The sequence below is a fragment of the Coregonus clupeaformis genome, chromosome 19, assembly GCF_020615455.1.
Source record: "Coregonus clupeaformis isolate EN_2021a chromosome 19, ASM2061545v1, whole genome shotgun sequence".
Classification (NCBI taxonomy): Eukaryota; Metazoa; Chordata; class Actinopteri; order Salmoniformes; family Salmonidae; genus Coregonus; species Coregonus clupeaformis.
Window position 1 is genome coordinate 10,159,195 of NC_059210.1, and position 26,567 is coordinate 10,185,761.

Genomic DNA, 26,567 nt, shown 5'->3' on the forward strand with positions numbered 1-26,567 from the left:
CCCGTTGCTGACAGGTGTATAAAATCGAGGACACAGCCATGCAATCTGCATAGACAAACATTGACAGTAGAATGGCCCGTACTGAAGAGCTCAGTGACTTTGAATGTGGCACCGTCATAAGATGCCACCTTTCCAACAAGTCAGTTCGTCAAATTTCTGCCCTGCTAGAGTTGCCCTGGTCAACTGTAAGTGCTGTTATTGTGAAGTGGAAACGTCTAGGAGCAACAATGGCTCAGCCGCAACGTGATAGGCCACACAAGCCCACAGAACAGGACCACAGAGTGCTGAAGCACGTAGCGCGTCTGTCCTCGGTTGCAATACTCACTACCGAGTTCCAAGCTGCCTCTGGAAGCAACGTCAGCACAATAACTGTTCGTCGGGAGCTTCATGAAATGGGTTTCCATGGCCAAGCAGCCGCACACAAGCCTAAGATCACCATGTGCAATGCCAAGTGTCGGCTGGAGTGGTGTAAAGCTCGCCGCCATCGTTATCTCGAGTGATGAATCATGCTTCACCATCTGGCAGTCCAACCGACGAACCTGGGTTTGGCGGATACCAGGAGAACGCTAGCTGCCCCAATGCATAGTGCCAACTGTAAAGTTTGGAGCAGGAATAATGGTCTGGGGCTGTTTTTCATGGTTCGGGCTAGGCCCTTTAGTTCCAGTGAAGGGAAATCTTGACATTCTAGACGATTCTGTGCTTCCAACTTTGTGGCAACAGTTTGGGGGAAGGCCCTTTCCTGTTTCAGCATGACAATGCCCCTGTGCACAAAGCGAGGTCCATACAGAAATGGTTTCTTGAGATCGGTGTGGAAGAACTTGACTGGCCTGCACAGAGCCCTGACCTCAACTCCATCGAACACCTTTGGGATGAATTTCAACGCCGACTGCGAGCCAGGCCTAATCGCCCAACATCAATCCCCGACCTCACTAATGCTCTTGTGGCTGAATGGAAGCAAGTCCCCGCAGCAATGTTCCAACATCTGGAACAGTGGAAAGCCTTCCCAGAAGAGTAGAGGCTGTTATAGCAGCAAAGGCGGGACCAACTCCATATTAATGGCCATGATTTTGGAATAATATGCAGCTGTCCACATACTTTTGGGCATGTAGTGTAAGTATGTTTAGGCTTGCAGATCCAAGACAGGCAGTTCTGCATCATGCTCCACCCTTTTGTCCTATTCTGCCTTTGATTCTGGGGGTTATACTTTGAAGGGGTGCTAAGTTGCCGTCCTGAACCTTTCTACAATATTTCAATTGCAGTTTAGCCTTTGGCTCTGGGGTTACACTCTGTCAAATCACCTCAATAGAGAGGGGCTGTACCCTTCACCCAAAGGAGGACATTTTGACCTGTGGGAAGAGCTGCTTTCTATACAGGCATTGGCTACAGAATAGTGGTATTAAAATGTGACTTGCTTAACAGCTCTAAATCCCTCTGAAGGGAAGTGACCCCTGACCTGTGTCATTCTGAGTGTTTGACAGGCAGCTTCTGTTGCAGCTTTCTGTGTGCCCAGCTCATTTGCCACAGTTTGGCCTCTAAGTAAATAATTGTTTCTAACTTTAACCCTCCTGTCCAAATGATACCCCGGTCTGAAGAGACCCTTTCTGTGAGAACATGGCAACGGTCCAAGTACCAGTATGGCTCTCAGATGAAAAGTGCCCCCCAAAGACCTCAAGCAGCACTGGCGATGGCATCAGTTGAGAATGAAAAACGGGCTGAGTGTGTGTGTGTGTACTTCTGAAAAGACCCCAAGCAGCACTGCAAAGCATACGATGGCATCAGTTGGTGTCAGAAGTCTGACAGCTGTAGATGGAGTTAGATGATTATGCCAAAAGTAAAGGTACAGGGGATACCTAGTCACTTAAAGGTACAGGGGATACCTAGTCACTTAAAGGTACAGGGGATACCTAGTCACGTAAAGGTACAGGGGATACCTAGTCACTTAAAGGTACAGGGGATACCTAGTCACTTAAAGGTACAGGGGATACCTAGTCACTTAAAGGTACAGGGGATACCTAGTCACTTAAAGGTACAGGGGATACCTAGTCACTTAAAGGTACAGGGGATACCTAGTCACTTCAACTGAAAGCATTCAACTGAAATGTGTCTTCCGCATTTAAACCAACCCCTCTGAATCAGAGAGGTGCGGGGGGCTGCCTTAATCGACATCGGCGCCCGGGGAACAGTGGGTAAACTGCCTTGCTCAGGGGCAGAATGACAGATTTTTGCCTTGTCAGCTCGGGAATTTGGTCCAACGCTCCTACCCGCCAGGCAACCTGCTGCCCACAGTGAACAAAACCAGTCTTTTGGAACCAGTCTTCCTCCCAGATCCAGTATAATAATATAATAACGCCATGGAGTCTCTTCATAGTCTTCAGTGTTTAAAATCAGACTATTCCCTACATAGTGCACTACTTTTGACTAGGGGCCTAAAGGGTCTATATGGCTCAGGTCAAAAGTAGTGCACTATGTAGGGAATATGGTGCCATTTGGGATATGCCCGACTCCTGCCCATTAGCCCATAAATGCCCCTAACAGGTGCAGAGTCATTGAGACAAGTTGTAGCATTCAGAATGATTCTACTCTCAGCTCACTGGGAGACTGTGTGTCACACTGGTTATGAGTGGAAGGCATTGTGCTCGGTGCTTTTTGACATCTGGCCCCTCCAGCTATCAAGGAAAAGAAGCTGCCACAGTACATCTAGGTCCGGACCGCAGTAAAGAAAATGGAGTCACTCACAGTGGGTCGAGTGATAAGAGAAGCACTGAGTTGTTTCGGGCCGGTCGGTCAGTCGACCAAACATCGTCTAGTGCTTCTGGCTACAGCATGATTTCCTCCCACTAATTCTCCATTAAGAGGACATCCAGCGCGCACGCAAACACACCGATCTACAAGCCCACATCCACCAACCCCAATGGAAGTGTTTTCATATAGTCCAGGAAGGGTTTCCATATTTTCACAAAATGGTTGAGTTTAATTGATCTTCTCCATAGGAATGCACTTATTCATTTCAGAGAGCCTTCCTGTAGTTAAGAGACTTACAGTGCCTTCAGAAAGTATTCTCACCCCTTGACTTATTCCACATTATGCTGTTACAACCTGAATTCAATATGGATTAAATATACAGTGGCAAGAACGTATGTGAACCCTTTGGAATTACCTGGATTTCTGCATAAGTAGGTCATAGAATGTGATCTGATCTTCATCTAAGTCACAATAATAGACACACACAGTCTGCTTAAACAAATAACACACAAATTATTTTATTTTTCTTGTCTATATTGAATAAATAATTTAAACATTCACAGTGTAGGTTGGAAAACGTATGTGAACCCCTAGGCTAATGACTTCTCCAAAAGCTAATTGGAGTCAGGAGTCGGCTAACCTGGAGTCCAATCAATGAGACGAGATTGGAGATGTTGGTTAGAGCTGCCCTGCCCTATAAAAAAAAAAAAACAATCACAAAATTTGAGTTTGCTATTCACAAGAAGCATTGCCTGATGTGACCCATGCCTCGAACTAAAGAGATCTCAGAAGACCTAAGATTAAGAATTGTTGACTTCATAAAGATGGAAAGGGTTACAAATGTATCTCTAAAAGCATTGATGTTCATCAGTCCACAGTAAGACATATTGTCTATAAATTGAGAAAGTTCAGCACTGTTGCTACTCTCCTTAGGAATGGCCGTCCTGCAAAGATTACTGCATGAGCACAGCGCAGAATCCTCAATGAGGTTAAGAAGAATCCTAGAGTGTCAGCTAAAGACTTACAGAAATCTCTTGAACATGCTAACATCTCTGTTGACGAGTCTACGATATGTAAAACACTAAACAAGAATGGTGTTTATGGGAGGACACCACGGAAGAAGCCACTGCTGTCCAAAAAAACAATTGCTGCACGTCTGAAGTTCGCAAAAGAGCACCTGGATGTTCCACAGTGCAACTGGCAAAATATTCTGTGGACAGATCAAACTAAAGCAAAGTTGAGTTGTTTGGAAGGAACACGCAACATTATGTGTGGAGAAAAAAAGGCACAGCACATCAACATCAAAACCTCATCCCAAATGTAAGGTATGGTGGAGGGAGCATCATGGTTTGGGGCTGCTTTGCTGCCTCAGGGCCTGGACAGCTTGCTATCATCGACGGAAAAAAGAATTCCCAAGTTTATCAAGACATGTTGAAGGAGAATGTAAGGCTGTCAGCCAATTGAAGCTCAACAGAAGTTGGGTGACGCAACAGGACAACAACTCAAAACACAGAAGTAAATCAACAACAGAATGGCTTCAACAGAAGAAAATATGCCTTCTGGAGTGGCCCAGTCAGACTTCAAGAGAGCGGTTCACACCATACATCCCAAGAATATTGTTGAACTGAAACAGTTTTGTAAAGAGGAATGGTCCAAAATTCCTCCTGACTGTTGCCCAGGTCTGATCCGCAACTACAGAAAACGTTTCGTAGAGGTTATTGCTGCCAAAGGATGGTCAACCAGTTATTAAATCCAAGGGTTCACATACTTTTTCCACCCTGCATTGTGAATGTTTACACAGTGTGTTCAATAAAGACATGACAGCGTATAATTGTTTGTTATTAGTTTAAGCTGACTGTGTCTCTATTGTTGTGACTTAGATGAAGATCAGATCAAATTGTATGACCAGTTTATGCAGAAATCCAGGTAATTCCAAAGGGTTCACATACGTTTTCTTGCCACTGTATATTTTTCTCACCCATCTACACACAAGACCCCATATTGACAAAGTGAAAACATGTTTTTAGAAATGTTTGCATATTTATTGAAAAATGTAAATTTGAGAAATATCTCATGACATAAGTATTCACATGACACTCCAAATTGAGCTCCAGTGCATCCAATTTTATTTGATCATCCTTGAGATGTCACTGACTTGATTGGAGTTCTCCTGTGGTCAAGTCAATTGTTTTGGACTCGATTTTTAGAAAGAACCACAACTGTCTGTATAAGGTCCCACAGTTGACAGTGCATGTCAGAGAAAAAACTATACCATGAAGTCCAAGGAACTGTCTGTAGATCTGAGATAGAATTGTGATGAGGCATACAGTGAGGGAAAAAAGTATTTGATCCCCTGCTGATTTTGCACGTTTGCCCACTGACAAAGAAATGATCAGTCTATAATTTTAATGGTAGGTTTATTTGAACAGTGAGAGACAGAATAACAACAAAAAAATCCAGAAAAACGCATGTCAAAAATGTTATAAGTTGATTTGCATTTTAATGGGGGAAATAAGTATTTGACCCCTCTGCAATACATGACTTAGTACTTGGTGGCAAAACCCTTGTTGGCAATCACAGAGGTCAGATGTTTCTTGTAGTTGGCCACCAGGTTTGCACACATCTCAGGAGGGATTTTGTCCCACTCCTCTTTGCAGATCTTCTCCAAGTCATTAAGGTTTCGAGGCTGACGTTTGGCAACTCGAACCTTCAGCTCCCTCCACAGATATTCTTTGCGATTAAGGTCTGGAGACTGGCTAGGCCACTCCAGGACCTAAATGTGCTTCTTCTTGAGCCACTCCTTTGTTGCCTTGGCCGTGTGTTTTGGGTCATTGTCATGCTGGAATACCCATCCACGACCCATTTCAATGCTCTGGCTGAGGGAAGGAGGTTCTCACCCAAGATTTGACGGTACATGGCCCCGTCCATCGTCCCTTTGATGCGGTGAAGTTGTCCTGTCCCCTTAGCAGAAAAACACCCCCAAAGCATTATGTATCCACCTCCATGTTTGACGTGGGGATGGTGTTCTTGGGGTCATAGGCAGCATTCCTCCTCTTCCAAACACGGCGAGTTGAGTTGATGCCAAAGAGCTCGATTTTGGTCTCATCTGACCACAACACTTTCACCCAGTTCTCCTCTGAATCATTCAGATATTCATTGGCAAACTTCAGACGGGCATGTATATGTGCTTTCTTGAGCAGGGGGACCTTGCGGGCGCTGCAGGATTTCAGTCCTTCACGGCGTAGAGTGTTACCAATTGTTTTCTTGGTGACTATGGTCCCAGCTGCCTTGAGATCATTGACAAGATCCTCCCGTGTAGTTCTGGGCTGATTCCTCACCGTTCTCATGATCATTGCAACTCCACGAGGTGAGATCTTGCATGGAGCCCCACGCCGAGGGAGATTGACCGTTATTGTGTTTCTTCCATTTGCGAGTAATCGCACCAACTGTTGTCACCTTCTCACCAAGCTGCTTGGCGATGGTCTTGTAGCCCATTCCAGCCTTGTGTAGGTCTACAATCTTGTCCCTGACATCCTTGGAGAGCTCTTTGGTCTTGGCCATGGTGGAGAGTTTGGAATCTGATTGATTGATTGCTTCTGTGGACAGGTGTCTTTTATACAGGTAACAAGCTGAGATTAGGAGCACTCCCTTTAAGAGTGTGCTCCTAATCTCAGCTCGTTACCTGTATAAAAGACACCTGGGAGCCAGAACTCTTTCTGATTGAGAGGGGGTCAAATACTTATTTCCCTCATTAAAATGCAAATCAATTTATAACATTTTTGACATGCGTTTTTCTGGATTTTTGTTGTTGTTATTCTGTCGCTCACTGTTCAAATAAACCTACCATTTAAAATTATAGACTGAACACTTCTTTGTCAGTGGCAAACGTACAAAATCAGCAGGGGATCAAATACTTTTTTCCCTCACTGTATATCTGGGGAAGGGTATAAAACAATTTCTAGCGTGTTGAATTTTTCCAAAAGTACAGTGGTCTCCATCACTGGGATATTTTAGCCCCGTGTAGCTCAGTTGGTAGAGCATGGCGCTTGCAACGCCAGGGTTGTGGGTTCGATTCCCACGGGGGGCCAGTATGAAAAAAAAAATATATATATATATATATTTTTTTCATTATATTCTCTCATCGATATGCACTCACTAACTCTAAGTCGCTCTGGATAAGACCGTCTGCTAAATGACTAAAATGTAAATGTAAAATATTGAAGAAATATGGAACTACCCACACTGTCCGCCCAAACTGAGCAACCGAGCAAAAAGGACCTTGGTCAGGGAGGTGACCAAGAACCCAATGACAGCTCTAACAGAACAACAGAGTCTCTACAGCACTAGACCAATCTGGGCTTTATGGGAGCGCGGCCAGATGGAAGCCACTCCTGAGAAAAAGGCACATGCACGACTGGAGTTAGCAAGAAGGCACGTGAAAGACTCTGAGATCATAAGGCAAAAGATTCTGTGGTCTGATTAGATAAAAATGGAACTCTATGGCCTGAATGCAAAGTGCTATGTCTGGAGAGAACCAGGCACAGCTCATCACGTGTCTAACACCATCCCTACCGTGAAGTATGGTGGTGGCAGCATCATTGATATTTGTGCATCTAACTTTCTCACTCATCATTATTCACGATTCATTCAGGACTATCCGTAATCATGGTAGCATCCACATTAATGTAGAAGTGTTTAGAAATTATTATATTCTTATTTACAATAAAAGCAACTCAAATTCATTTCTATTGGGCACAAAATTATCTGAAACACAACCGAAACATCCAAGTTTGAGCAGCGATGCAGAGAAGCATATTTTGTTTCTTTAAAAAAAGAACCACAAGTCAGGAGGAGACAGACAGCTCAAGAGTTTCCCACGGGGGACCAGTATGAAAAAAATGTATGCACTCACTAACTGTAAATCGCTCTGGATAAGAGCGTCTGCTAAATGACTAAAATGTAAGAGGTATGATTAGATATGCAGAATAATTGACATTTGTTTTGACATTTAATTAAGAATAATGATTATGGCTCTAGATTTCATGAAAAAGCTGTTTCAGGTGTTTGAAAAATTCAAAATTCTCCAACTTCCAGACGGGGGTGCCGGCCGCCTCAGATTTTTGGGTTGCGTGACGCCCCTTCGACCATGCAGTGTATTCCCTTATGCTAAATATTTTTTCCCCTTGGTAGTTGAGCTTTTGTGACATGTCCTGCGATCCCTCAATATCATTCCCACTTTCCTTCCCATTTGAGAGGGCTGTGATATTAAGAGCCAAAGATTTCACATCTGTGGAGTCCACACTGTCAATGTGCCTCTGTCTATTCCATCCTACAGGGCTCTCTCTCTCTCTTGCTCGCTCTGCGCCAGGATCCTAATCATGCTCCCATATCTAATTCCCTCTTTCTTTCTTTCTTTCTTTCTTGGGAACCTTGAGGTAATGACACAATTTCTCAGTACAGCTCCCTGGATGATTAACAGACCTGCAGCATCCCTCCCTAAAATCCCCCATCATGCTGTGCTCTCTGACATTGACATTGATTTGAACAGGGAGCTTCTTTCTCATTATGCTATACCGCACCGCTGCTGAAGTGGTATGGAGGGATATAGTGATGGGTGGGTGAGGGGCCCCCCCTCCCTGAAGGTCTGACTGCCCCCCCCTCCCTGAAGGTCTGACAGCCCCCCCTCCCTGAAGGTCTGACTGCCCCTCCCACACACACTCACACAAATGCATGCATACAAGCACACTACACAGGTGTTTCACACACAAACAATAATACATTCACACATACAGCTGTCTCACGCACACACATAGCAAAACATACATACATAGACGCGCGCGCGCACACACACACCACAAAATCTTCCCCCAGAGAGTTCCTAGCTAGACACTCCGGGCCCCAGAGCTCCCACCCCCCAGCCTGGCCTTCCTAATGAGGACTGGCCCCTCAGTGTTTGATCCTGTAGCCAACCCGAAGGCCCCCAGCCCCCCTAGCGCCCCCAGCCTCATGCATATTCAACACACACCTCAGACTCCATACTTATACTCCCATTGCCCTGGGTAGACTATGGATCCACACCAAATTGCTCCTGGGTGGCTGTTCGATATCAAAGGCAGTCAGACAGAAGAACCGTGTATCTGTGAAAACGACCCGCTGTACTACAACTGCACCATTGATTTCTTCTGTTTCCTTCCTTTTCGCAGATATTCATAAATTATTTTACGTAATAACGTTTGGCCTTTCCTACTTTCCAAACTGCAGCAGCATGGAAATCCTTTGAAATGAACGTACAATGTGTCAATAACTATTAAATGCTAAATGGTGCTGGATGCTGGTACATAACTGGAGCCATAACATTTCAATACTATACTGTGTATCAAATGGGCATAGCAATAGCAGTATCGTAATGGTTTGTTTCCTCTCTTCCTCCCTCACCCTCTGTCTCCAGGACGGAGGTCTCCTCATCAACAACCCCACAGCATTGGCTATCCATGAGTGCAAATGCCTGTGGCCCAATACGCCTGTCCAGTGTGTGGTGTCACTGGGTACGGGCCGCGTGGAGACTGCTGGCAAGAACAACACCACCTACACCAGCCTCAAGACCAAGCTAACCAACGTCATCAGCTCTGCCACCGACACAGAGGGTAAGTCTGGGTGGGTCCATGTACCCTTTGATATAAATCCTATAGTACATCTCCACATCACTTCAGCAATACACCAGCCGTGTAACTATGTTCGAATGAACACTGATTCTCACCACATGTTCCCAGTAAGGATGAAATGAATGCAGTCTGTGGTTAGAGTAGAATCGGTATACCTACACAGCCCCTGCATGACTTCAGATCAACACAGCCTGTACACACCTCATCTCTGTACACACCTCATCTCTGTACACACCTCATCTCTGTACACACCTCATCTCTGTACACACCTCATCTCTGTACACACCTCATCTCTGTACACACCTCATCTCTGTACACACCTCATCTCTGTACACACCTCATCTCTGTACACACCTCATCTCTATACACACCAACACAGCCTGAAAGCCACACTGTCTTACACGCTGAGAGGGGTGAGGTTGTCGCAGTGAGTGCCGTGGTGCTGGGGGAGAGTGTTTTTGAAGAGGAAAGAGGGTTTTAATCTGCTGGTTATAAATAACCCCTCTGATGAGAGGGGAGAGGGGTGTAGAGCAGGGAAGATTCATCCTAAACTACAGGAGCACCACACAGAGAGCCACAGCAGCACTCATCTGGGTCACTACTACTACACCACTGATACTACACAGAGGACAGCCAGTCACAGTGCTGCAACACAGAGGACGGCCAGAGTCACAGTGCTGCAACACAGAGGACAGCCAGTCACAGTGCTGCAACACAGAGGACGGCCAGTCACAGTGCTGCAACACAGAGGACGGCCAGTCACAGTGCTGCAACACAGAGGACGGCCAGTCACAGTGCTGCAACACAGAGGACGGCCAGAGTCTCAGTGCTGCAACACAGAGGACGGCCAGAGTCTCAGTGCTGCAACACAGAGGACGGCCAGAGTCTCAGTGCTGCAACACAGAGGACGGCCAGTCACAGTGCTGCAACACAGAGGACGGCCAGAGTCACAGTGCTGCAACACAGAGGACGGCCAGAGTCACAGTGCTGCAACACAGAGGACGGCCAGAGTCACAGTGCTGCTACACAGAGGAAGGCCAGAGTCACAGTGCTGCTACACAGAGGACGGCCAGAGTCACAGTGCTGCAACACAGAGGACGGCCAGAGTCACAGTGCTGCAACACAGAGGACGGCCAGAGTCACAGTGCTGCAACACAGAGGACGGCCAGAGTCACAGTGAATGCAGTTTTAGATGATCTCCCGAGTGGCGCAGTGATCTAAGGCATTGCAGTGCTAGCTGTGCCACTAGAGATCCTGGTTCGAATCCAGGCTCTGTCGTAGCCGGCCGCGACCGGGAGACCCATGGGGCGGCGCACAATTGGCCCAGCGTCGTCTAGGGTAGGGGAGGGAATGGCCGGCAGGGGATGTAGCTCAGTTGGTAGAGCATGGCGTTTGCAACCCCAGGGTTGTGGGTTCGATAAAATAATGTATGCACTAACTGTAAGTCGCTCTGGATAAGAGCGTCTCCTAAATGACTAAAATGTAATGATCTATATCTCTAGGGTGGAGTGTGTTTTTATAATGAGATCAGTGAAAAATTTAACACTAAAAAGCAGTCCCTCTTCCATCATCTGAGCGAGCTTGTGTTGATAATGATATTATATAGAGCATTGGTTGGGAACCAGAATCCACCACACACGGCCTCCAGATATGTCATCTGAACGGTGTGTTGAAAAGAGTCAAACTCACTCAATCATTCAGTTATTATGTACTATAATGGAACATGTCTTATCTCCTGAACTGAGACTCACCTCACTCACGTCTCCGTGGGAACATAACAGCTGCTGTAGTGTGAACTGCTTCAGGATTGTTTGAACTAAAACCACTGACTTGATGGGTTCTTACTGAGAAAAGTAGTGAGGATTGATGTGATCGTTAGATATAGTGATAATTAGTCTCCAGGTGTGTAGTTTGACGATAGTGTTGTAGTTATAATAGAAGCAGTGTTTTAGCTCCTGAACCAACACCAACCTCAACCTCACTCCCATTTCTCTGAGAACGTTGACACTTGTTGAACAAGCCCCTTCAGGCACATCTAGACTATGTCAGCTGCTGTTTCCTGTTGAACAAGCCCCTTCAGGCACATCTAGACTATGTCAGCTGCTGTTTCCTATTGAACAAGCCCCTTCAGGCACATCTAGACTATGTCAGCTGCTGTTTCCTATTGAACAAGCCCCTTCAGGCACATCTAGACTATGTCAGCTGCTGTTTCCTATTGAACAAGCCCCTTCAGGCACATCTAGACTATGTCAGCTGCAATTTCCTATTGTTTCTACCTCTAGACACAGGTGTGTGTGTGTGTGTGTGTGTGTGTGAGCTCAAACATTCCCACTCCTAAATGTTAGTCCATCTGAAAGCATGCAGTCCTGTCATATTGCTTCCAGAATGGTTCTGACTAGCTTGCCCTCATGACTCTCTCTCAAACTTCAGACTGTTTACACACGTTTACTGTTATGTGTTTATTTCTGTGTGTGTCTTGGGATATTCCATTGTGGCCCACAATTTATCTTAACGTTTTTGGGATTTGTAAGATATTTGGCATATATTTGACTTTTTTATTATTTAGAAATAGTTATTCAAAGTTGATGTATTTGTGACATTTTGACCTGTTAGTGTTTTCCTGTTTTTGTGTAACCTTCCCACCCCCTCCGTATTCTCCCAATCAGAAGTCCACATCATGCTGGATGCCCTCCTTCCCCCTGACTCGTACTTCCGCTTCAACCCCTATATGAACGAGGACATTGCCCTGGACGAGAGCCGTGGTGAGAAGCTGAACCTGCTGCAGGCCGAGGGGCTCCGCTACCTGGACAGGAACCAGGAGAAGCTGCAGAAAGCTGCCCGAATACTCACCAGGGACAAGACTGCCGTCCAGAGGCTGGCAGAGTGGGCCAAGCTCAAACATGACATGTACGATGGTATTCCCATCTTCAACTCCAAGCTGTAGGGGAGTAGGTCCCAGGCTCCACCACCACCACACATCATGAAACTACCTTCAACTAAATCTGGACTCTCCTAACACTGAATACATACATAGAACAATAGAATGTATAGAATGCATACATTAGCCACTGTGGTTATAGTCAGTGTATTTTAGATCGGTAGAATACGTTTACTGTCGTGTGGAGTTATAATTCCTGCAGGGATCACATCGGAAACACACTATATATGCATGTATGCACTCCGTCTACTGTTATGGAAGTAGCTTTGGATAAAAGTATAATGTATTATATAATATACTGTAACTTACCCTCAACACTGCCCTCCTACTCACTCCAGCCCATAGACTTGTCAGCAGCATTGCTGTTTTTATACTGCACCCACTTGACAGTGACTGTGTACCTGGATGCTGCCTTCTGGCAGCACTTGACTTGGGAGGACGGACTCTTTGTTTTATTGGAAGAAATGACAGGTGTTCTGTAGAGAGCGAGAGAGCTGTCTGAATGGTGAAGCACGGTACCGTCTGTCAACATCACCGACATCATTTTGCTTATTATGATACTCTGTAAGCCAGAGTAGATAACTTACCAATACCCCGCTAAGATATCTATGTAGTGCACTACTCCCCATAGGACTCTGGTCAAAAGTAGTGCACTATATAGGGAATAGGGTGCTATCACAGCCAGTATATCCTGACACTATTCATTTATATGAGAATATCTGGGATACATTTTGGATTTAAATAGTTTTCAGTTTGTTGTTTTTACTTTGGTGGCAGATTGGGTTCAAGTTAATCAATAACTTCATTTTAAGGACCGTAAACAAACGTAAAAATGTTGGGGGGGGGGGAAATCACTATCTTGTCATGTCCAACGGTTGGATATCAAGGTTTTACTTGAACGTACGCCTCAGAGAAAGAATAATGGCTGGTCATTTGACATTTCTGTTTCTTGCACTTTTTAACACCAATGCAGCTAGTGGTCCTTCATTTGATTGTTTTATTGTTGATGCTGATATTGGTACATACATGAGGGTGCAACTTCTGGACATGTGCTGTATAAATCATTTTATTAAAAATTGTATTTAGCCACTGACCTGGCTAGCTCGCACATACAGCTGCTTTAAATCACAGAGTAGAGTTCTAATCAGGATGTATAATTTATGTAGCCTATAAGCTGCTAAATGTTCACTCTGTGTGATTTTAAGAATTATATTATATAAAATTAAGATTTTAAGTGTTATAGAACAATGACTTGACAATGTGTATTACTATTTTGAAATCGTAGATATAGTTTGAAATGCATTAAGATGTAAAACGCTCCTGAATGAAGTCTGAATTTAGAATTGAATCCATGCTGTTTTATTTTATTTTTGCTCAGTCATTTAAATGCTTCGATAATTTATTTGCGTGAGCGATGTTGATGTTATGGATCCACTAATAACATGTTATAAGCTCTTTCACCATCTCCAATCTGCCGTTTCCAGACCTGGGCTCAAGTACTATTTAAAATAATTTAATACACTTAGATTTAACGGGATCTTAAACACTTACTAATTCGGGACATATTTTAAGAATTGGAAGTCTGTTACATATCATACGAAATGGATGATGTACACAATTGTGCATACATTTCGGGGACCCGTTTTCTCGTGAGCGCTACTTTCAAAACTGCTGGCTGAAATTATACAAAACCTTTTATAACGCATCTTTAAGCCGTGCTTGATTCAGCTTGCCTGGCACAATGAAACCAATAGAATAGTCCCAAAATGGCAAACTCTGCCCACCCGCACTCCAGGCAGGCTAAAGCAAATGCTCAAAGTATTTGAAAGATTTCCAATAGTATTTAAACCCAGGTATGTTTTCCAATGTCTCTCTTATCTCCATCCTAGTAACCCTGAAGTGCTGTTTTCCCTGTGTTATGCAACCCTCTGCCATGTTGTGGCTGTTTTCCCTGTGTTATGCTATCCTCTGCCATGTTGTGGCTGTTTTCCCTGTGTTATGCTATCCTCTGCCATGTTGTGGCTGTTTTCCCTGTGTTATGCTATCCTCTGCCATGTTGTGGCTGTTTTCCCTGTGTTATGCTATCCTCTGCCATGTTGTGGCTGTTTTCCCTGTGTTATGCTATCCTCTGCCATGTTGTGGCTGTTTTCCCTGTGTTATGCTATCCTCTGCCATGTTGTGGCTGTTTTCCCTGTGTTATGCTATCCTCTGCCATGTTGTGGCTGTTTTCCCTGTGTTATGCTATCCTCTGCCATGTTGTGGCTGTTTTCCCTGTGTTATGCAACCCTCTGCCATGTTGTGGCTGTTTGCCCTGTGTTATGCTATCCTCTGCCATGTTGTGGCTGTTTTCCCTGTGTTATGCTATCCTCTGCCATGTTGTAGCTGTTTTCCCTGTGTTATGCTATCCTCTGCCATGTTGTGGCTGTTTTCCCTGTGTATGCTATCCTCTGCCATGTTGTGGCTGTTTTCCCTGTGTTATGCTATCCTCTGCCATGTTGTGGCTGTTTTCCCTGTGTTATGCAACCCTCTGCCATGTTGTGGCTGTTTTCCCTGTGTTATGCTATCCTCTGCCATGTTGTGGCTGTTTGCCCTGTGTTATGCTATCCTCTGCCATGTTGTGGCTGTTTTCCCTGTGTTATGCAACCCTCTGCCATGTTGTGGCTGTTTTCCCTGTGTTATGCTATCCTCTGCCATGTTGTGGCTGTTTTCCCTGTGTTATGCAACCCTCTGCCATGTTGTGGCTGTTTTCCCTGTGTTATGCTATCCTCTGCCATGTTGTGGCTGTTTGCCCTGTGTTATGCTATCCTCTGCCATGTTGTGGCTGTTTGCCCTGTGTTATGCTATCCTCTGCCATGTTGTGGCTGTTTTCCCTGTGTTATGCTATCCTCTGCCATGTTGTGGCTGTTTGCCCTGTGTTATGCTATCCTCTGCCATGTTGTGGCGTTATACTGCTAGTTTGAATCATGCTGGTGTAGCAGAGGGACTGTGTTCGATTATAGGCTGCTGCTTACTGCACTGCTGCTGTTGCTCAGCCACTGTTACATTAGTGATGTGGCTGGCGAATGATGATGACATAGCTTAAAGATCTTACACAGCGTAGACTAATTTCAACTGTCCGTATTCATCAAGCATCTCAGAGTGGGAGTGCTGAAGTCCTCTCTATCCATATAATCTAATTAATTATGATCAAAAAGGCAAAGCTGATCCTAGATCAGTAGTCTATACTACTGAGACGTGATAAATAGGATCTCAGGTTGCTGACTGTGTAGTCAGGATGATGATGATGATGATGATGATGATAATGTCTTCATCACTCCTGAGGGACCGAAGGCAAGATGGACATAGATATTGACTTTAATTCTACCATTCTCCTATTGATCTGATTGTAAGGACTGTGTGTGTGTGTGTGTGTGTGTGTGTGTGTGTGTGTGTGAGCATGTATATTGTGTAATTAAAATGCATCACTGAAGCACTCTGGCACTTGCCTCGTTATTATGGAGATTACAGTGAGGGAAAAAAGTATTTGATCCCCTGCTGATGTTGTACGTTTACCCACTGACAAAGAAATGATCAGTCTATAATTTTAATGGAAGGTTTATTTGAACAGTGAGAGACAGAATAACAACTAAAAAATCCAGAAAAACGCATGTCAAAAATGTTATAAATTGATTTGCATTTTAATGAGGGAAATAGGTATTTGACCCCCCCTCAATCAGAAAGATTTCTGGCTCCCAGGTGACTTTTATACAGGTTACGAGCTGAGATTAGGAGCACACTCTTAAAGGGAGTGCTCCTAATCTCAGCTGTTACCTGTATAAAAGACACCTGTCCACAGAAGCAATCAATCAATCAGATTCCAAACTCTCCACCATGGCCAAGACCAAAGAGCTCTCCAAGGATGTCAGGGACAAGATTGTAGACCTACACAAGGCTGGAATGGGCTACAAGACCATCGCCAAGTAGCTTGGTGAGAAGGTGACAACAGTTGGTGCGATTATTCGCAAATGGAAGAAACACAAAATAACTGTCAATCTCCCTTGGCCTGGGGCTCCATGCAAGATCTCACCTTGTGGAGTTGCAATGATCATGAGAACGGTGAGGAATCAGCCCAGAACTACACGGGAGGATCTTGTCAATGATCTCAAGGCAGCTGGGACCATAGTCACCAAGAAAACAATTGGTAACACACTACGCCGTGAAGGACTGAAATCCTGCAGCGCCCGCAAGGTCCCCCTGCTCAAGAAAGCACATATACATGCCCGTCTGAAGTTTGCCAATGAACATCTGAATGATTCAGAGGAACAGCTGAATGATCTCCTCATTTGAATTCCATGCTGTCACAGTCACTAGCCCATTTAAGCTTAATATCCTTGTCATCTATCGCCCTCCAGGTTCCCTTGGAGAGTTCATCAATGAGCTTGACGTCTTGATAAGTTCCTTCCCTGAGGATGGCTCACCCCTCACAGTTTTGGGGGATTTCAACCTCCCTATGTCCACATTTGACTCATTTCTCTCTGCCTCCTTCTTTCCACTCCTCTCCTCTTTTGACCTCACCCTCTCACCGTCCCCCTACTCACAAGGCAGGCAATACGCTTGACCTCATCTTCACTAGATGCTGCTCCTCTACTAATCTCACTGCAACTCCCCTCCATGTCTCCGACCACTACTTTGTTTCCTTTTCTCTCTCGCTCTCCTCCCACACTACTCACTCTGCCCCTACACAGATGGTAATGCGCCGCCGCAACCTTCGCTCTCTCTCTCCCACTACTCTCTCCTCTTCCATCCTATCATCTCTTCCCTCTGCTCAATCCTTCTCCCTCCAATCTCCTGATTCTGCCTCCTCAACCCTCCTCTCCTCCCTTTCTGCATCCTTTGACTCTCTGTGTCCCCTATCCTCCCGGCCGGCTCGGTCCTCCCCTCCAGCTCCGTGGCTTGATGACTCATTGCGAGCTCACAGAACAGAGCTCCGGGCAGCGGAGCGGAAATGGAAGAAAACTAAACTCCCTGCCGACCTGGCATCTTTTCACTCCCTCCTCTCTACATTTTCTTCATCTGTTTCTGCTGCTAAGGCCACCTTCTACCACTCTAAATTCCAAGCATCTGCCTCTAACCCTAGGAAGCTCTTTGCCACATTTTCCTCCCTCCTGAATCCTCCTCCCCCCCTCCTCTCTCTCTGTGGATGACTTCGTCAACCACTTTGAAAAGAAGGTTGACGACATCCGATCCTCGTTTGTTAAGTCTAATGACACTGCTGGTCCTGCTCACACTGCCCTACCCTATGCTTTGACTTCTTTCTCCCCTCTCTCTCCAGATAAAATCCTGCGACTTGTGACTGCAGGCCGCCCAACAACCTGCCCGCTTGACCCCATCCCCTCCTCCCTTCTCCAGACCATCTCCGGTGACCTTCTCCCCTACCTCACCTCGCTGATCAACTCATCCTTGACCGCTGGCCATGTCCCTTCCGTCTTCAAGAGAGCGAGAGTTGCTCCCCTTCTCAAAAAAACCAACACTCGACCCCACTGATGTCAACAACTACAGACCAGTATCCCTTCTTTCTTTTCTTTCCAAAACTATTGAGCGTGCCGTCTTTAGCCAACTCTCTTGCTATCTCTCTCAGAATGACCTTCTTGATCCAAACCAATCAGGTTTCAGGACTGGTCATTCAACTGAGACTGCTCTTCTCTGTGTCACGGAGACTCTCCGCACTGCTAAAGCTAACTCTCTCTCCTCTGCTCTTGTCCTTCTAGACCTGTCTGCTGCCTTTGATACTGTGAACCATCAGATCCTCCTCTCCACCCTCTCCGAGCTGGGCATCTCCGGCGCGGCTCACTCCTGGATTGCGTCCTACCTGACCGGTCGCTCCTACCAAGTGGCGTGGCGAGAAGCTGTCTCCGCACCACGTGCTCTCACCACTGGTGTCCCCCAGGGCTCAGTTCTAGGCCCTCTCCTTTTCTCCCTATACACCAAGTCACTTGGCTCTGTCATATCCTCACATGGCCTTTCATATCATTGCTACGCTGACGATACACAACTAATCTTCTCCTTTCCCCCTTCTGATAACCAGGTGGCGAATCGCATCTCTGCATGTCTGGCAGACATATCAGTATGGATGACGGATCACCACCTCAAGCTGAACCCTGGCAAGACGGAGCTGCTCTTCCTCCCGGGGAAGGACTGCCCGTTCCATGATCTCGCCATCACGGTTGACAACTCCGCTGTGTCCTCCTCCCAGAGTGCGAAGAGCCTAGGCGTGACCCTGGACAACACCCTGTCGTTCTCCGCCAACATCAAGGCGGTGACCCGCTCCTGCAGGTTCATGCTCTACAACATTCGGAGAGTACGACCCTGCCTTACACAGGAAGCGGCACAGGTCCTAATCCAGGCACTTGTCATCTCCCGTCTGGACTACTGCAACTCGCTGTTGGCTGGCCTCCCTGCCTGTGCCATTAAACCCCTACAACTCATCCAGAATGCCGCAGCCCGTCTGGTGTTCAACCTTCCCAAGTTCTCTCACGTCACCCCCCTCCTCCGCACACTCCACTGGCTTCCAGTTGAAGCTCGCATCCGCTACAAGACCATGGTGCTTGCCTATGGAGCAGTGAGGGGAACGGCACCTCTGTACCTTCAGGCTCTGATCAGTCCCTACACCCAAACGAGGGCATTGCGTTCATCCACCTCTGGCCTGCTGGCTCCCTTCCTCTGCGGAAGCATAGCTCCCGCTCAGCCCAGTCAAAACTGTTCGCTGCTCTGGCACCCCAATGGTGGAACAAGCTCCCTCACGACGCCAGGACAGCGGAGTCACTCACCACCTTCCGGAGACATTTGAAACCCCACCTCTTTAAGGAATACCTGGGATAGGATAAAGTAATCCTTCTAACCCCCCCCCCCCCAAATTGTAAAGTGGTTATCCCACTGGCTATAGGGTGAACGCACCAATTTGTGAGTCGCTCTGGCTAAGAGCGTCTGCTAAATGACGTTAATGTGCCCTTGAGCAAGGCACTTAACCCTAATTGCTCCTGTAAGTCGCTCTGGATAAGAGCGTCTACTAAATGACTAAAATGTAAAATGTATGATTCAGAGGAGAACTGGGTGAAAGTGTTGTGGTCAGATGAGACCAAAATCAAGCTCTTTGGCATCAACTCAACTCGCCGTGTTTGGAGGAGGAGGAATGCTGCCTATGACCCCAAGAACACCATCCCCACCGTCAAAGATGGAGGTGGAAACATGCTTTGGGGGTGTTTTTCTGCTGAGGGGACAGGACATCTTCACTGCATCAAAGGGACGATGGACGGGGCCATGTACCGTCAAATCTTGGGTGAGAACCTCCTTCCCTCAGCCAGGGCATTGAAAATGGGTCGTGGATGGGTATTCCAGCATGACAATGACCCAAAACACACGGCCAAGGCAACAAAGGAGTGGCTCAAGAAGAAGCACATTAAGGTCCTGGAGTGGCCTAGCCAGTCTCCAGACCTTAATCCCATAGAAAATCTGTGGAGGGAGCTGAAGGTTCGAGTTGCCAAACGTCAGCCTCGAAACCTTAATGACTTGGAGAAGATCTGCAAAGAGGAGTGGGACAAAATCCCTCCTGAGATGTGTGCAAACCTGGTGGCCAACTACAAGAAACGTCTGACCTCTGTGAATGCCGACAAGGGTTTTGCCACCAAGTACGAAGTCATGTTTTGCAGAGGGGTCAAATACTTATTTCCCTCATTAAAATGCAAATCAATTTATAACATTTTTGACATGCGTTTTTCTGGATTTTTTTGTTGTTATTCTGTCTCTCACTGTTCAAATAAACCTACCATTAAAATTATAGACTGATCATTTCTTTGTCAGTGGGCAAACGTACAAAATCAGCAGGGGATCAAATACTTTTTTCCCTCACTGTATATGATTATCTGAGTACTGCAGTTTTTTTCTATTTACAGACAACTTGTTCATTGTTCATAAAGAATGATGGATACGTCCTTGATGTTTTCTTGTACATTTTATAAATCACGTTTTTTCATGGGTGATACAGCACATGCACAAGGCACCACTTATATACAGTGCCTTCGGAAAGTATTCAGACCCCTTTACTTTTTCCACATATTGTTACGTTGCAGCCTTATTAAATAAAAACAATTCCTCAGCAATCTACACACAATACCCCATAATGACAAAGAGAAAACAGGTTTTTAGATATTTTTGCACATTTACTAAAAATAGAAAACCGATGCCTTATTTACATAAGTATTCAGACCCTTTGCTATGAGACTCGAAATTGAGCTCAGGTGCATCCTGTTTCCATTGATCATCCTTGAGGATGTTTCTACAAATTGATTGGAGTCCACCAATTGATTGGACATGATTTGGAAAGGCACACACCTGTCTATATAACGCCCCACAGTTGACAGTGCATGTCAGAGCAAAAACCAAGCCATGAGGTCGGAGGAATTGTCCGTAGAGCTCCGAGACAGGATTGTGTCGAGGCACAGATCTGGGGACGGGTACCAAAACATTTCTGCAGCATTGAAGGTCCCCAAGAACACAGTTGTCTCCATCATTCTTAAATGGAAGCAGTTTGGAACCACCAAGACTCTTCCTAGAGCTGGCCACCCAGCCAAACTGAGCAATCATGGCCTGAATGCCAAGCGTCACGTCTGGAGGAAACCTGGCACCATCCCTATGGTGAAGCATGGTGGTGGCAGCATCATGCTGTGGGGATGTTTTTCAGTGGCAGGGACTGGGAGACTAGTCAGGATCGAGGCAAAGATGAACGGAGCAAAGTACAGAGAGATCCTTGATGAAAACCTGCTCAGGACCTCCGACTGGGGCGAAGGTTCACCTTCCAACAGGACAACGACCCTAAGCACACAGCCAAGACAACGCAGGAGTGGCTTCGGGACAAGTCTCTGAATGTCCTTGAGTGGCCCAGCCAGAGCCTGGACTTGAACCCGATCGAACATCTCTGGAGAAACCTGAAAATAGCTGTGCAGCAACGCTCCCCATCCAACTGGACAGAGCTTGAGATGATCTGCAGAGAAGAATGGGAGAAACTCCCCAAATACAGTTGTGCCGAGCTTGTAGCGTCATACCCAAGAAGACTCAAGGCTGTAATCGCTGCCAAAGGTGCTTCAACAAAGTACTGAGTACAGGGTCTGAATACTTCTGTAAATGTGATATTTCCGTTTTTATTTCATATAAAAATTTCGGAACCTGTTTTTATGGGGTATTGATGAGGGGAAAAAACAATGTAATCTATTTTAGAATAAGGCTGTAACCTAACAAAATGTGGAAAAAGTCAAGGGGTCTGAATACTTTCCGACGGCACTGAGTGTACAAAACATTAGGAACACCGTCCTACTATTGAGTGGCGCCTCCTTTTGCTCTCAGAACAGCCTCAACTCGTCGGGGCTTGGACTCTACAAGGTGTCGAAAGTATTCCACAGGGATGCCGGCCCATGTTGACTCCAATGCTCCCCACAGTTGTGTCAAGTTGGCTGGATGTCCTTTGGGTTGGTGGACCATTCTTGATACACACGGGAAACTGTTGAGCGTGAAAAATCCAGCAGCGTTGCAGTTCTTGACACACTTAAACTCATTTGTCTCCAGCCTTAAAAATCCTTATTTTACTATCTCCTCACCATCATCTACACTGATTGAAGTGGATTTAACAAGTGACATGAATAAGGGATCCTAGCTTTCACCTGGTCAGTCTGTCACGGAAAGAGCAGGTGTTCCTAATGTTTTCTCACTGCTATGTAAATAAATGCTGATGCCTACATTTTAACCCTGGTTGTTCAATTTACTGGGCTTCCACTGAGCTTATGGAGGATTCAGACTGAGTGTATATATTCATGCTCCTACAGTGAGGGGAAAAAAGTATTTGATCCCCTGCTGATTTGGTACGTTTGCCCACTGACAAAGACATGATCAGTCTATCATTTTAATGGTAGGTTTATTTGAACAGTGAGAGTCAGAATAACAACAAATAAATCCAGAAAAACGCATGTCAAAAATGTTATAAATTGATTTGCATTTTAATGAGGGAAATAAGTATTTGACCCCTCTGCAAAACATGACTTAGTACTTGGTGGCAAAACCCTTGTTGGCAATCACAGAGGTCAGACGTTTCTTGTAGTTGGCCACCAGGTTTGCACACATCTCAGGAGGGATTTTGTCCCACTCCTCTTTGCAGATCTTCTCCAAGTCATTAAGGTTTCGAGGCTGACGTTTGGCAACTCGAACCTTCAGCTCCTTCCACAGATTTTCTATGGGATTAAGGTCTGGAGACTGGCTAGGCCACTCCAGGACCTTAATGTGCTTCTTCTTGAGCCACTCCTTTGTTGCCTTGGCCGTGTGTTTTGGGTCATTGTCATGCTGGAATACCCATCCATGACCCATTTTCAATGCCCTGGCTGAGGGAAGGAGGTTCTCACCCAAGATTTGACGGTACATGGCCCCGTCCATCGTCCCTTTGATGCGGTGAAGTTGTTCTGTCCCCTTAGCAGAAAAACACCCCCAAAGCATAATGTTTCCACCTCCATGTTTGACGGTGGGGATGGTGTTCTTGGGGTCATAGGCAGCATTCCTCCTCCTCCAAACACGGCGAGTTGAGTTGATGCCAAAGAGCTCGATTTTGGTCTCATCTGACCACAACACTTTCACCCAGTTCTCCTCTGAATCATTCAGATGTTCATTGGCAAACTTCAGACGGGCATGTATATGTGCTTTCTTGAGCAGGGGGACCTTGCGGGCGCTGAAGGATTTCAGTCCTTCACGGCGTAGTGTGTTACCAATTGTTTTCTTGGTGACTATGGTCCCAGCTGCCTTGAGATCATTGACAAGATCCTCCCGTGTAGTTCTGGGCTCATTCTTCACCGTTCTCATGATCATTGCAACTCCACGAGGTGAGATCTTGCATGGAGCCCCACGCCGAGGGAGATTGACAGTTATTTTGTGTTTCTTCCATTTGCGAATAATCGCACCAACTGTTGTCACCTTCTCACCAAGCTGCTTGGCAATGGTCTTGTAGCCCATTCCAGCCTTGTGTAGGTCTACAATCTTGTCCCTGACATCCTTGGAGAGCTCTTTGGTCTTGGCCATGGTGGAGAGTTTGGAATCTGATTGATTGAATGCTTCTGTGGACAGGTGTCTTTTATACAGGTAACAAACTGAGATTAGGAGCACTCTTTTTAAGAGTGTGCTCCTAATCTCAGCTCGTTACCTGTATAAAAGACACCTGGGAGCCAGAAATCTTTCTGATTGAGAGGGGGTCAAATACTTATTTCCCTCATTAAAATGCAATTCAATTTATAACATTTTTGACATGCGTTTTTCTTGATTTTTTTTGTTGTTATTCTGTTTCTCACTGTTCAAATAAACCTACAATTAAAATTATAGACTGATCATTTCTTTGTCAGTGGGCAAACGTACAAAATCAGCAGGGGATCAAATACTTTTTTCCCTCACTGTAACTACAGACGCACCCGAGGAGCCACCAGCTGGTGTGTGCGAGTTTGAAGGTAATTTGAAGGCGATTTTCCCTACCCATCTGCGCCACGTATGCGACCCGAAGGAGAAGGTGAGATGAGATGACTGTGCAAGGCTGTGCTCAGACACCTGGGTAACTGAGACAGCTGCTACCCGGTGATGGATCACGTCCCCCCATCCCTAGAGCATAAACACCGGGAGGCCACAAGCAGCTCTATCCTCAACGTTCTGCGTACACACATGGAGGCACAGGAAAAGCCCCACAACAACCACACCACCATAATGTCTTATATACAGAAATCGTTCCATATGACGAGAAACTGCTACATACCTGGCCCATAGGCTACAGATCCACATACACAAGCCACTGTACTAGAGTTATAGCCCTCAGTAATTGGGTTTAGATATAATCACACTCATAATGATAATATTTACAGACATGCCAGACGTTAATTCCAGGTGATATAAATAAAATAAAATTAGTGTCCATGTTCAATCTAGTAATTATGTTTCTATGGGTGCAGCCCAGACGCCTGGCACAGCTCGTAATGACAAGTATATGAAGGTACTAAAGGGTTAGTGCTATTTGTGTTACAAGTACACTCAGGTCAGGTCTTTGCCCCCCTGTGTTTAAACACAGTTAGGCCGACTGTAGAGGCTGTTTGCACTCAGTGTAGAGGTAGTAATTATCGAATCGACTGGTGGACTTGTTTCATCGTAATAAGCGCATTAGGGCTTTTATTTCTTTGCACCGTTTGGCCATGGTATCAAGCCTCTAGGACTAGCTGCCTGTGATTGCATATCAATGGCGCCTCTCAAATAAACTCTTGACTGTGCAGCGCCTCACCCTTTTTAGATTGATTTTGAGAACACATCTTTGGGTTAGATGTGTTATGTTGTTCCCTCCCTTTCATCTGTACACTTATGTAATGTTGATGTTTACGCTTAGGGTGTCACTGCTACTCAATTATGCCTGGGATTCAGGCCAAGTGAATATCCTCGCTCGTTAGCTCTTAATTGGTTTTGAAGTGAATATTGGATAGGGGGATGAGATGTTTAGATAGATGATGGTGAATAGGGGGGATGAGATGTTTAGATAGATGATGGTGAATAGGGGGGATGAGATGTTTAGATAGATGATGGTGAATAGGGGGATGAGATGTTTAGATAGATGATGGTGAATAGGGGGGATGAGTTGTTTAGATAGATGATGGTGTATAGGGGGGATGAGATGTTTAGATAGATGATGGTGAATAGGGGGGATGAGATGTTTAGATAGATGATGGTGAATAGGGGGGATGAGATGTTTAGGTAGATGATGGTGAATAGGGGGGATGAGATGTTTAGATAGATGATGGTGAATAGGGGGGATGAGATGTTTAGATAGATGATGGTGAATAGGGGGGATAAGATGTTTAGATAAATTATTGGTGAATAGGGGGGATGAGTTGTTTAGATAGATGATGGTGTATAGGGGGGATGAGATGTTTAGATAGATGATGGTGTATAGGGGGGATGAGATGTTTAGATAGATGATGGTGTATAGGGGGGATGAGATGTTTAGATAGATGATGGTGAATAGGGGGGATGAGATGTTTAGATAGATGATGGTGAATAGGGGGGATGAGATGTTTAGATAGATGATGGTGAATAGGGGGGATGAGATGTTTAGATAGATGATGGTGTATAGGGGGGATGAGATGTTTAGATAGATGATGGTGTATAGGGGGGATGAGATGTTTAGATAGATGATGGTGTATAGGGGGGATGAGTTATTTAGATCAGGGTTTCCAAAACTCGGTCCTGAGGCCCCCCCCACCCCCCCCACCCCCTCCCCGGGTGCACATTTTTGTTTTTTGCCCTAGCACTACACAGCTGATTCAAATAATTATAAAATGTTGATGATGAGTTGGTTATTTGAAACAGCTGTGTATTGATAGTGCAAAAACCAAAACGTGCACCCAAGGCGGGCCCCAGGACCGAGTTTGGGAAACCCTGGTTTAGATGATGGTGCTTATACATTAGGCTATATCAGCGTACGCATTTACAGTACCAGTCAAAGGTTTGGACACACCTACTCATTCCTGGGTTTTTCTTTATTTTTACTATTTTCTACATTGTAGAATAATAGTGAAGACATCAAAACTATGAAATAACACATATGGAATCATGTAGTAACCAAAAAAGTGTTAAACAAATCAAAATATATTTGAGATTATATTTGAGATTCTTCAGCCTTGATGACTCTGTACCGGTACCCCCTGTATATAGCCTTGCTACTGTTATTTTTACTGTTATTTGACTGCTTTTATTTTTGACTTATTGTTTACTTAACACTTATTTCTCTTAAAACTGCATTGTTGGTTAGGTATTGTAAGTAAGCATTTCACTGTAAGGTCTACACCTGTTGTATTTGGCGCATGTGACAAATACAACTTGATTTGATTTGATGACAGCTTTGCACACTCTTGGCATTCTCTCAACCAGCTTCATGAGGTAGTCACCTGGAATGCATTTCAATTAACAGGTGTGCCTTCTTAAAAGTTAATTTGTGGAATTTCTTTCCTTCTTAATGCGTTTGAGCCAATCCGTTGTGTTGTGACAAGGTAGGGGTGGTATACAGAAGATAGCCCTATTTGGTAAAAGACCAAGTCCATATTATGGCAAGAACAGCTCAAATAAGCAAAGAGAAACGACAGTCCGTCATTACTTTAAGACATGAAGGTCAGTCAATACGGAACATTTCAAGA

The 26,567-nt window shown here is 45.3% G+C and overlaps 1 protein-coding gene across 2 annotated transcripts in view; it reads left to right on the forward strand.

Moving 5' to 3' along the window:
* The window catches only part of LOC121531633 (calcium-independent phospholipase A2-gamma), a 32,097-nt gene extending 16,286 nt beyond the window's left edge, over window positions 1-15,811 (forward strand). For both annotated transcript variants that reach the window (XM_041836962.2, XM_041836961.2), the window contains 2 exons: window positions 9,191-9,386; window positions 12,071-15,811. In XM_041836962.2, the coding sequence (XP_041692896.1) occupies window positions 9,191-9,386; window positions 12,071-12,348 (474 nt within the window). In that variant the 3' untranslated portion in view covers window positions 12,349-15,811. The remainder of the gene's footprint in view (window positions 1-9,190; window positions 9,387-12,070) is intronic.
* The last annotated feature ends 10,756 nt before the right edge of the window (window positions 15,812-26,567 follow it).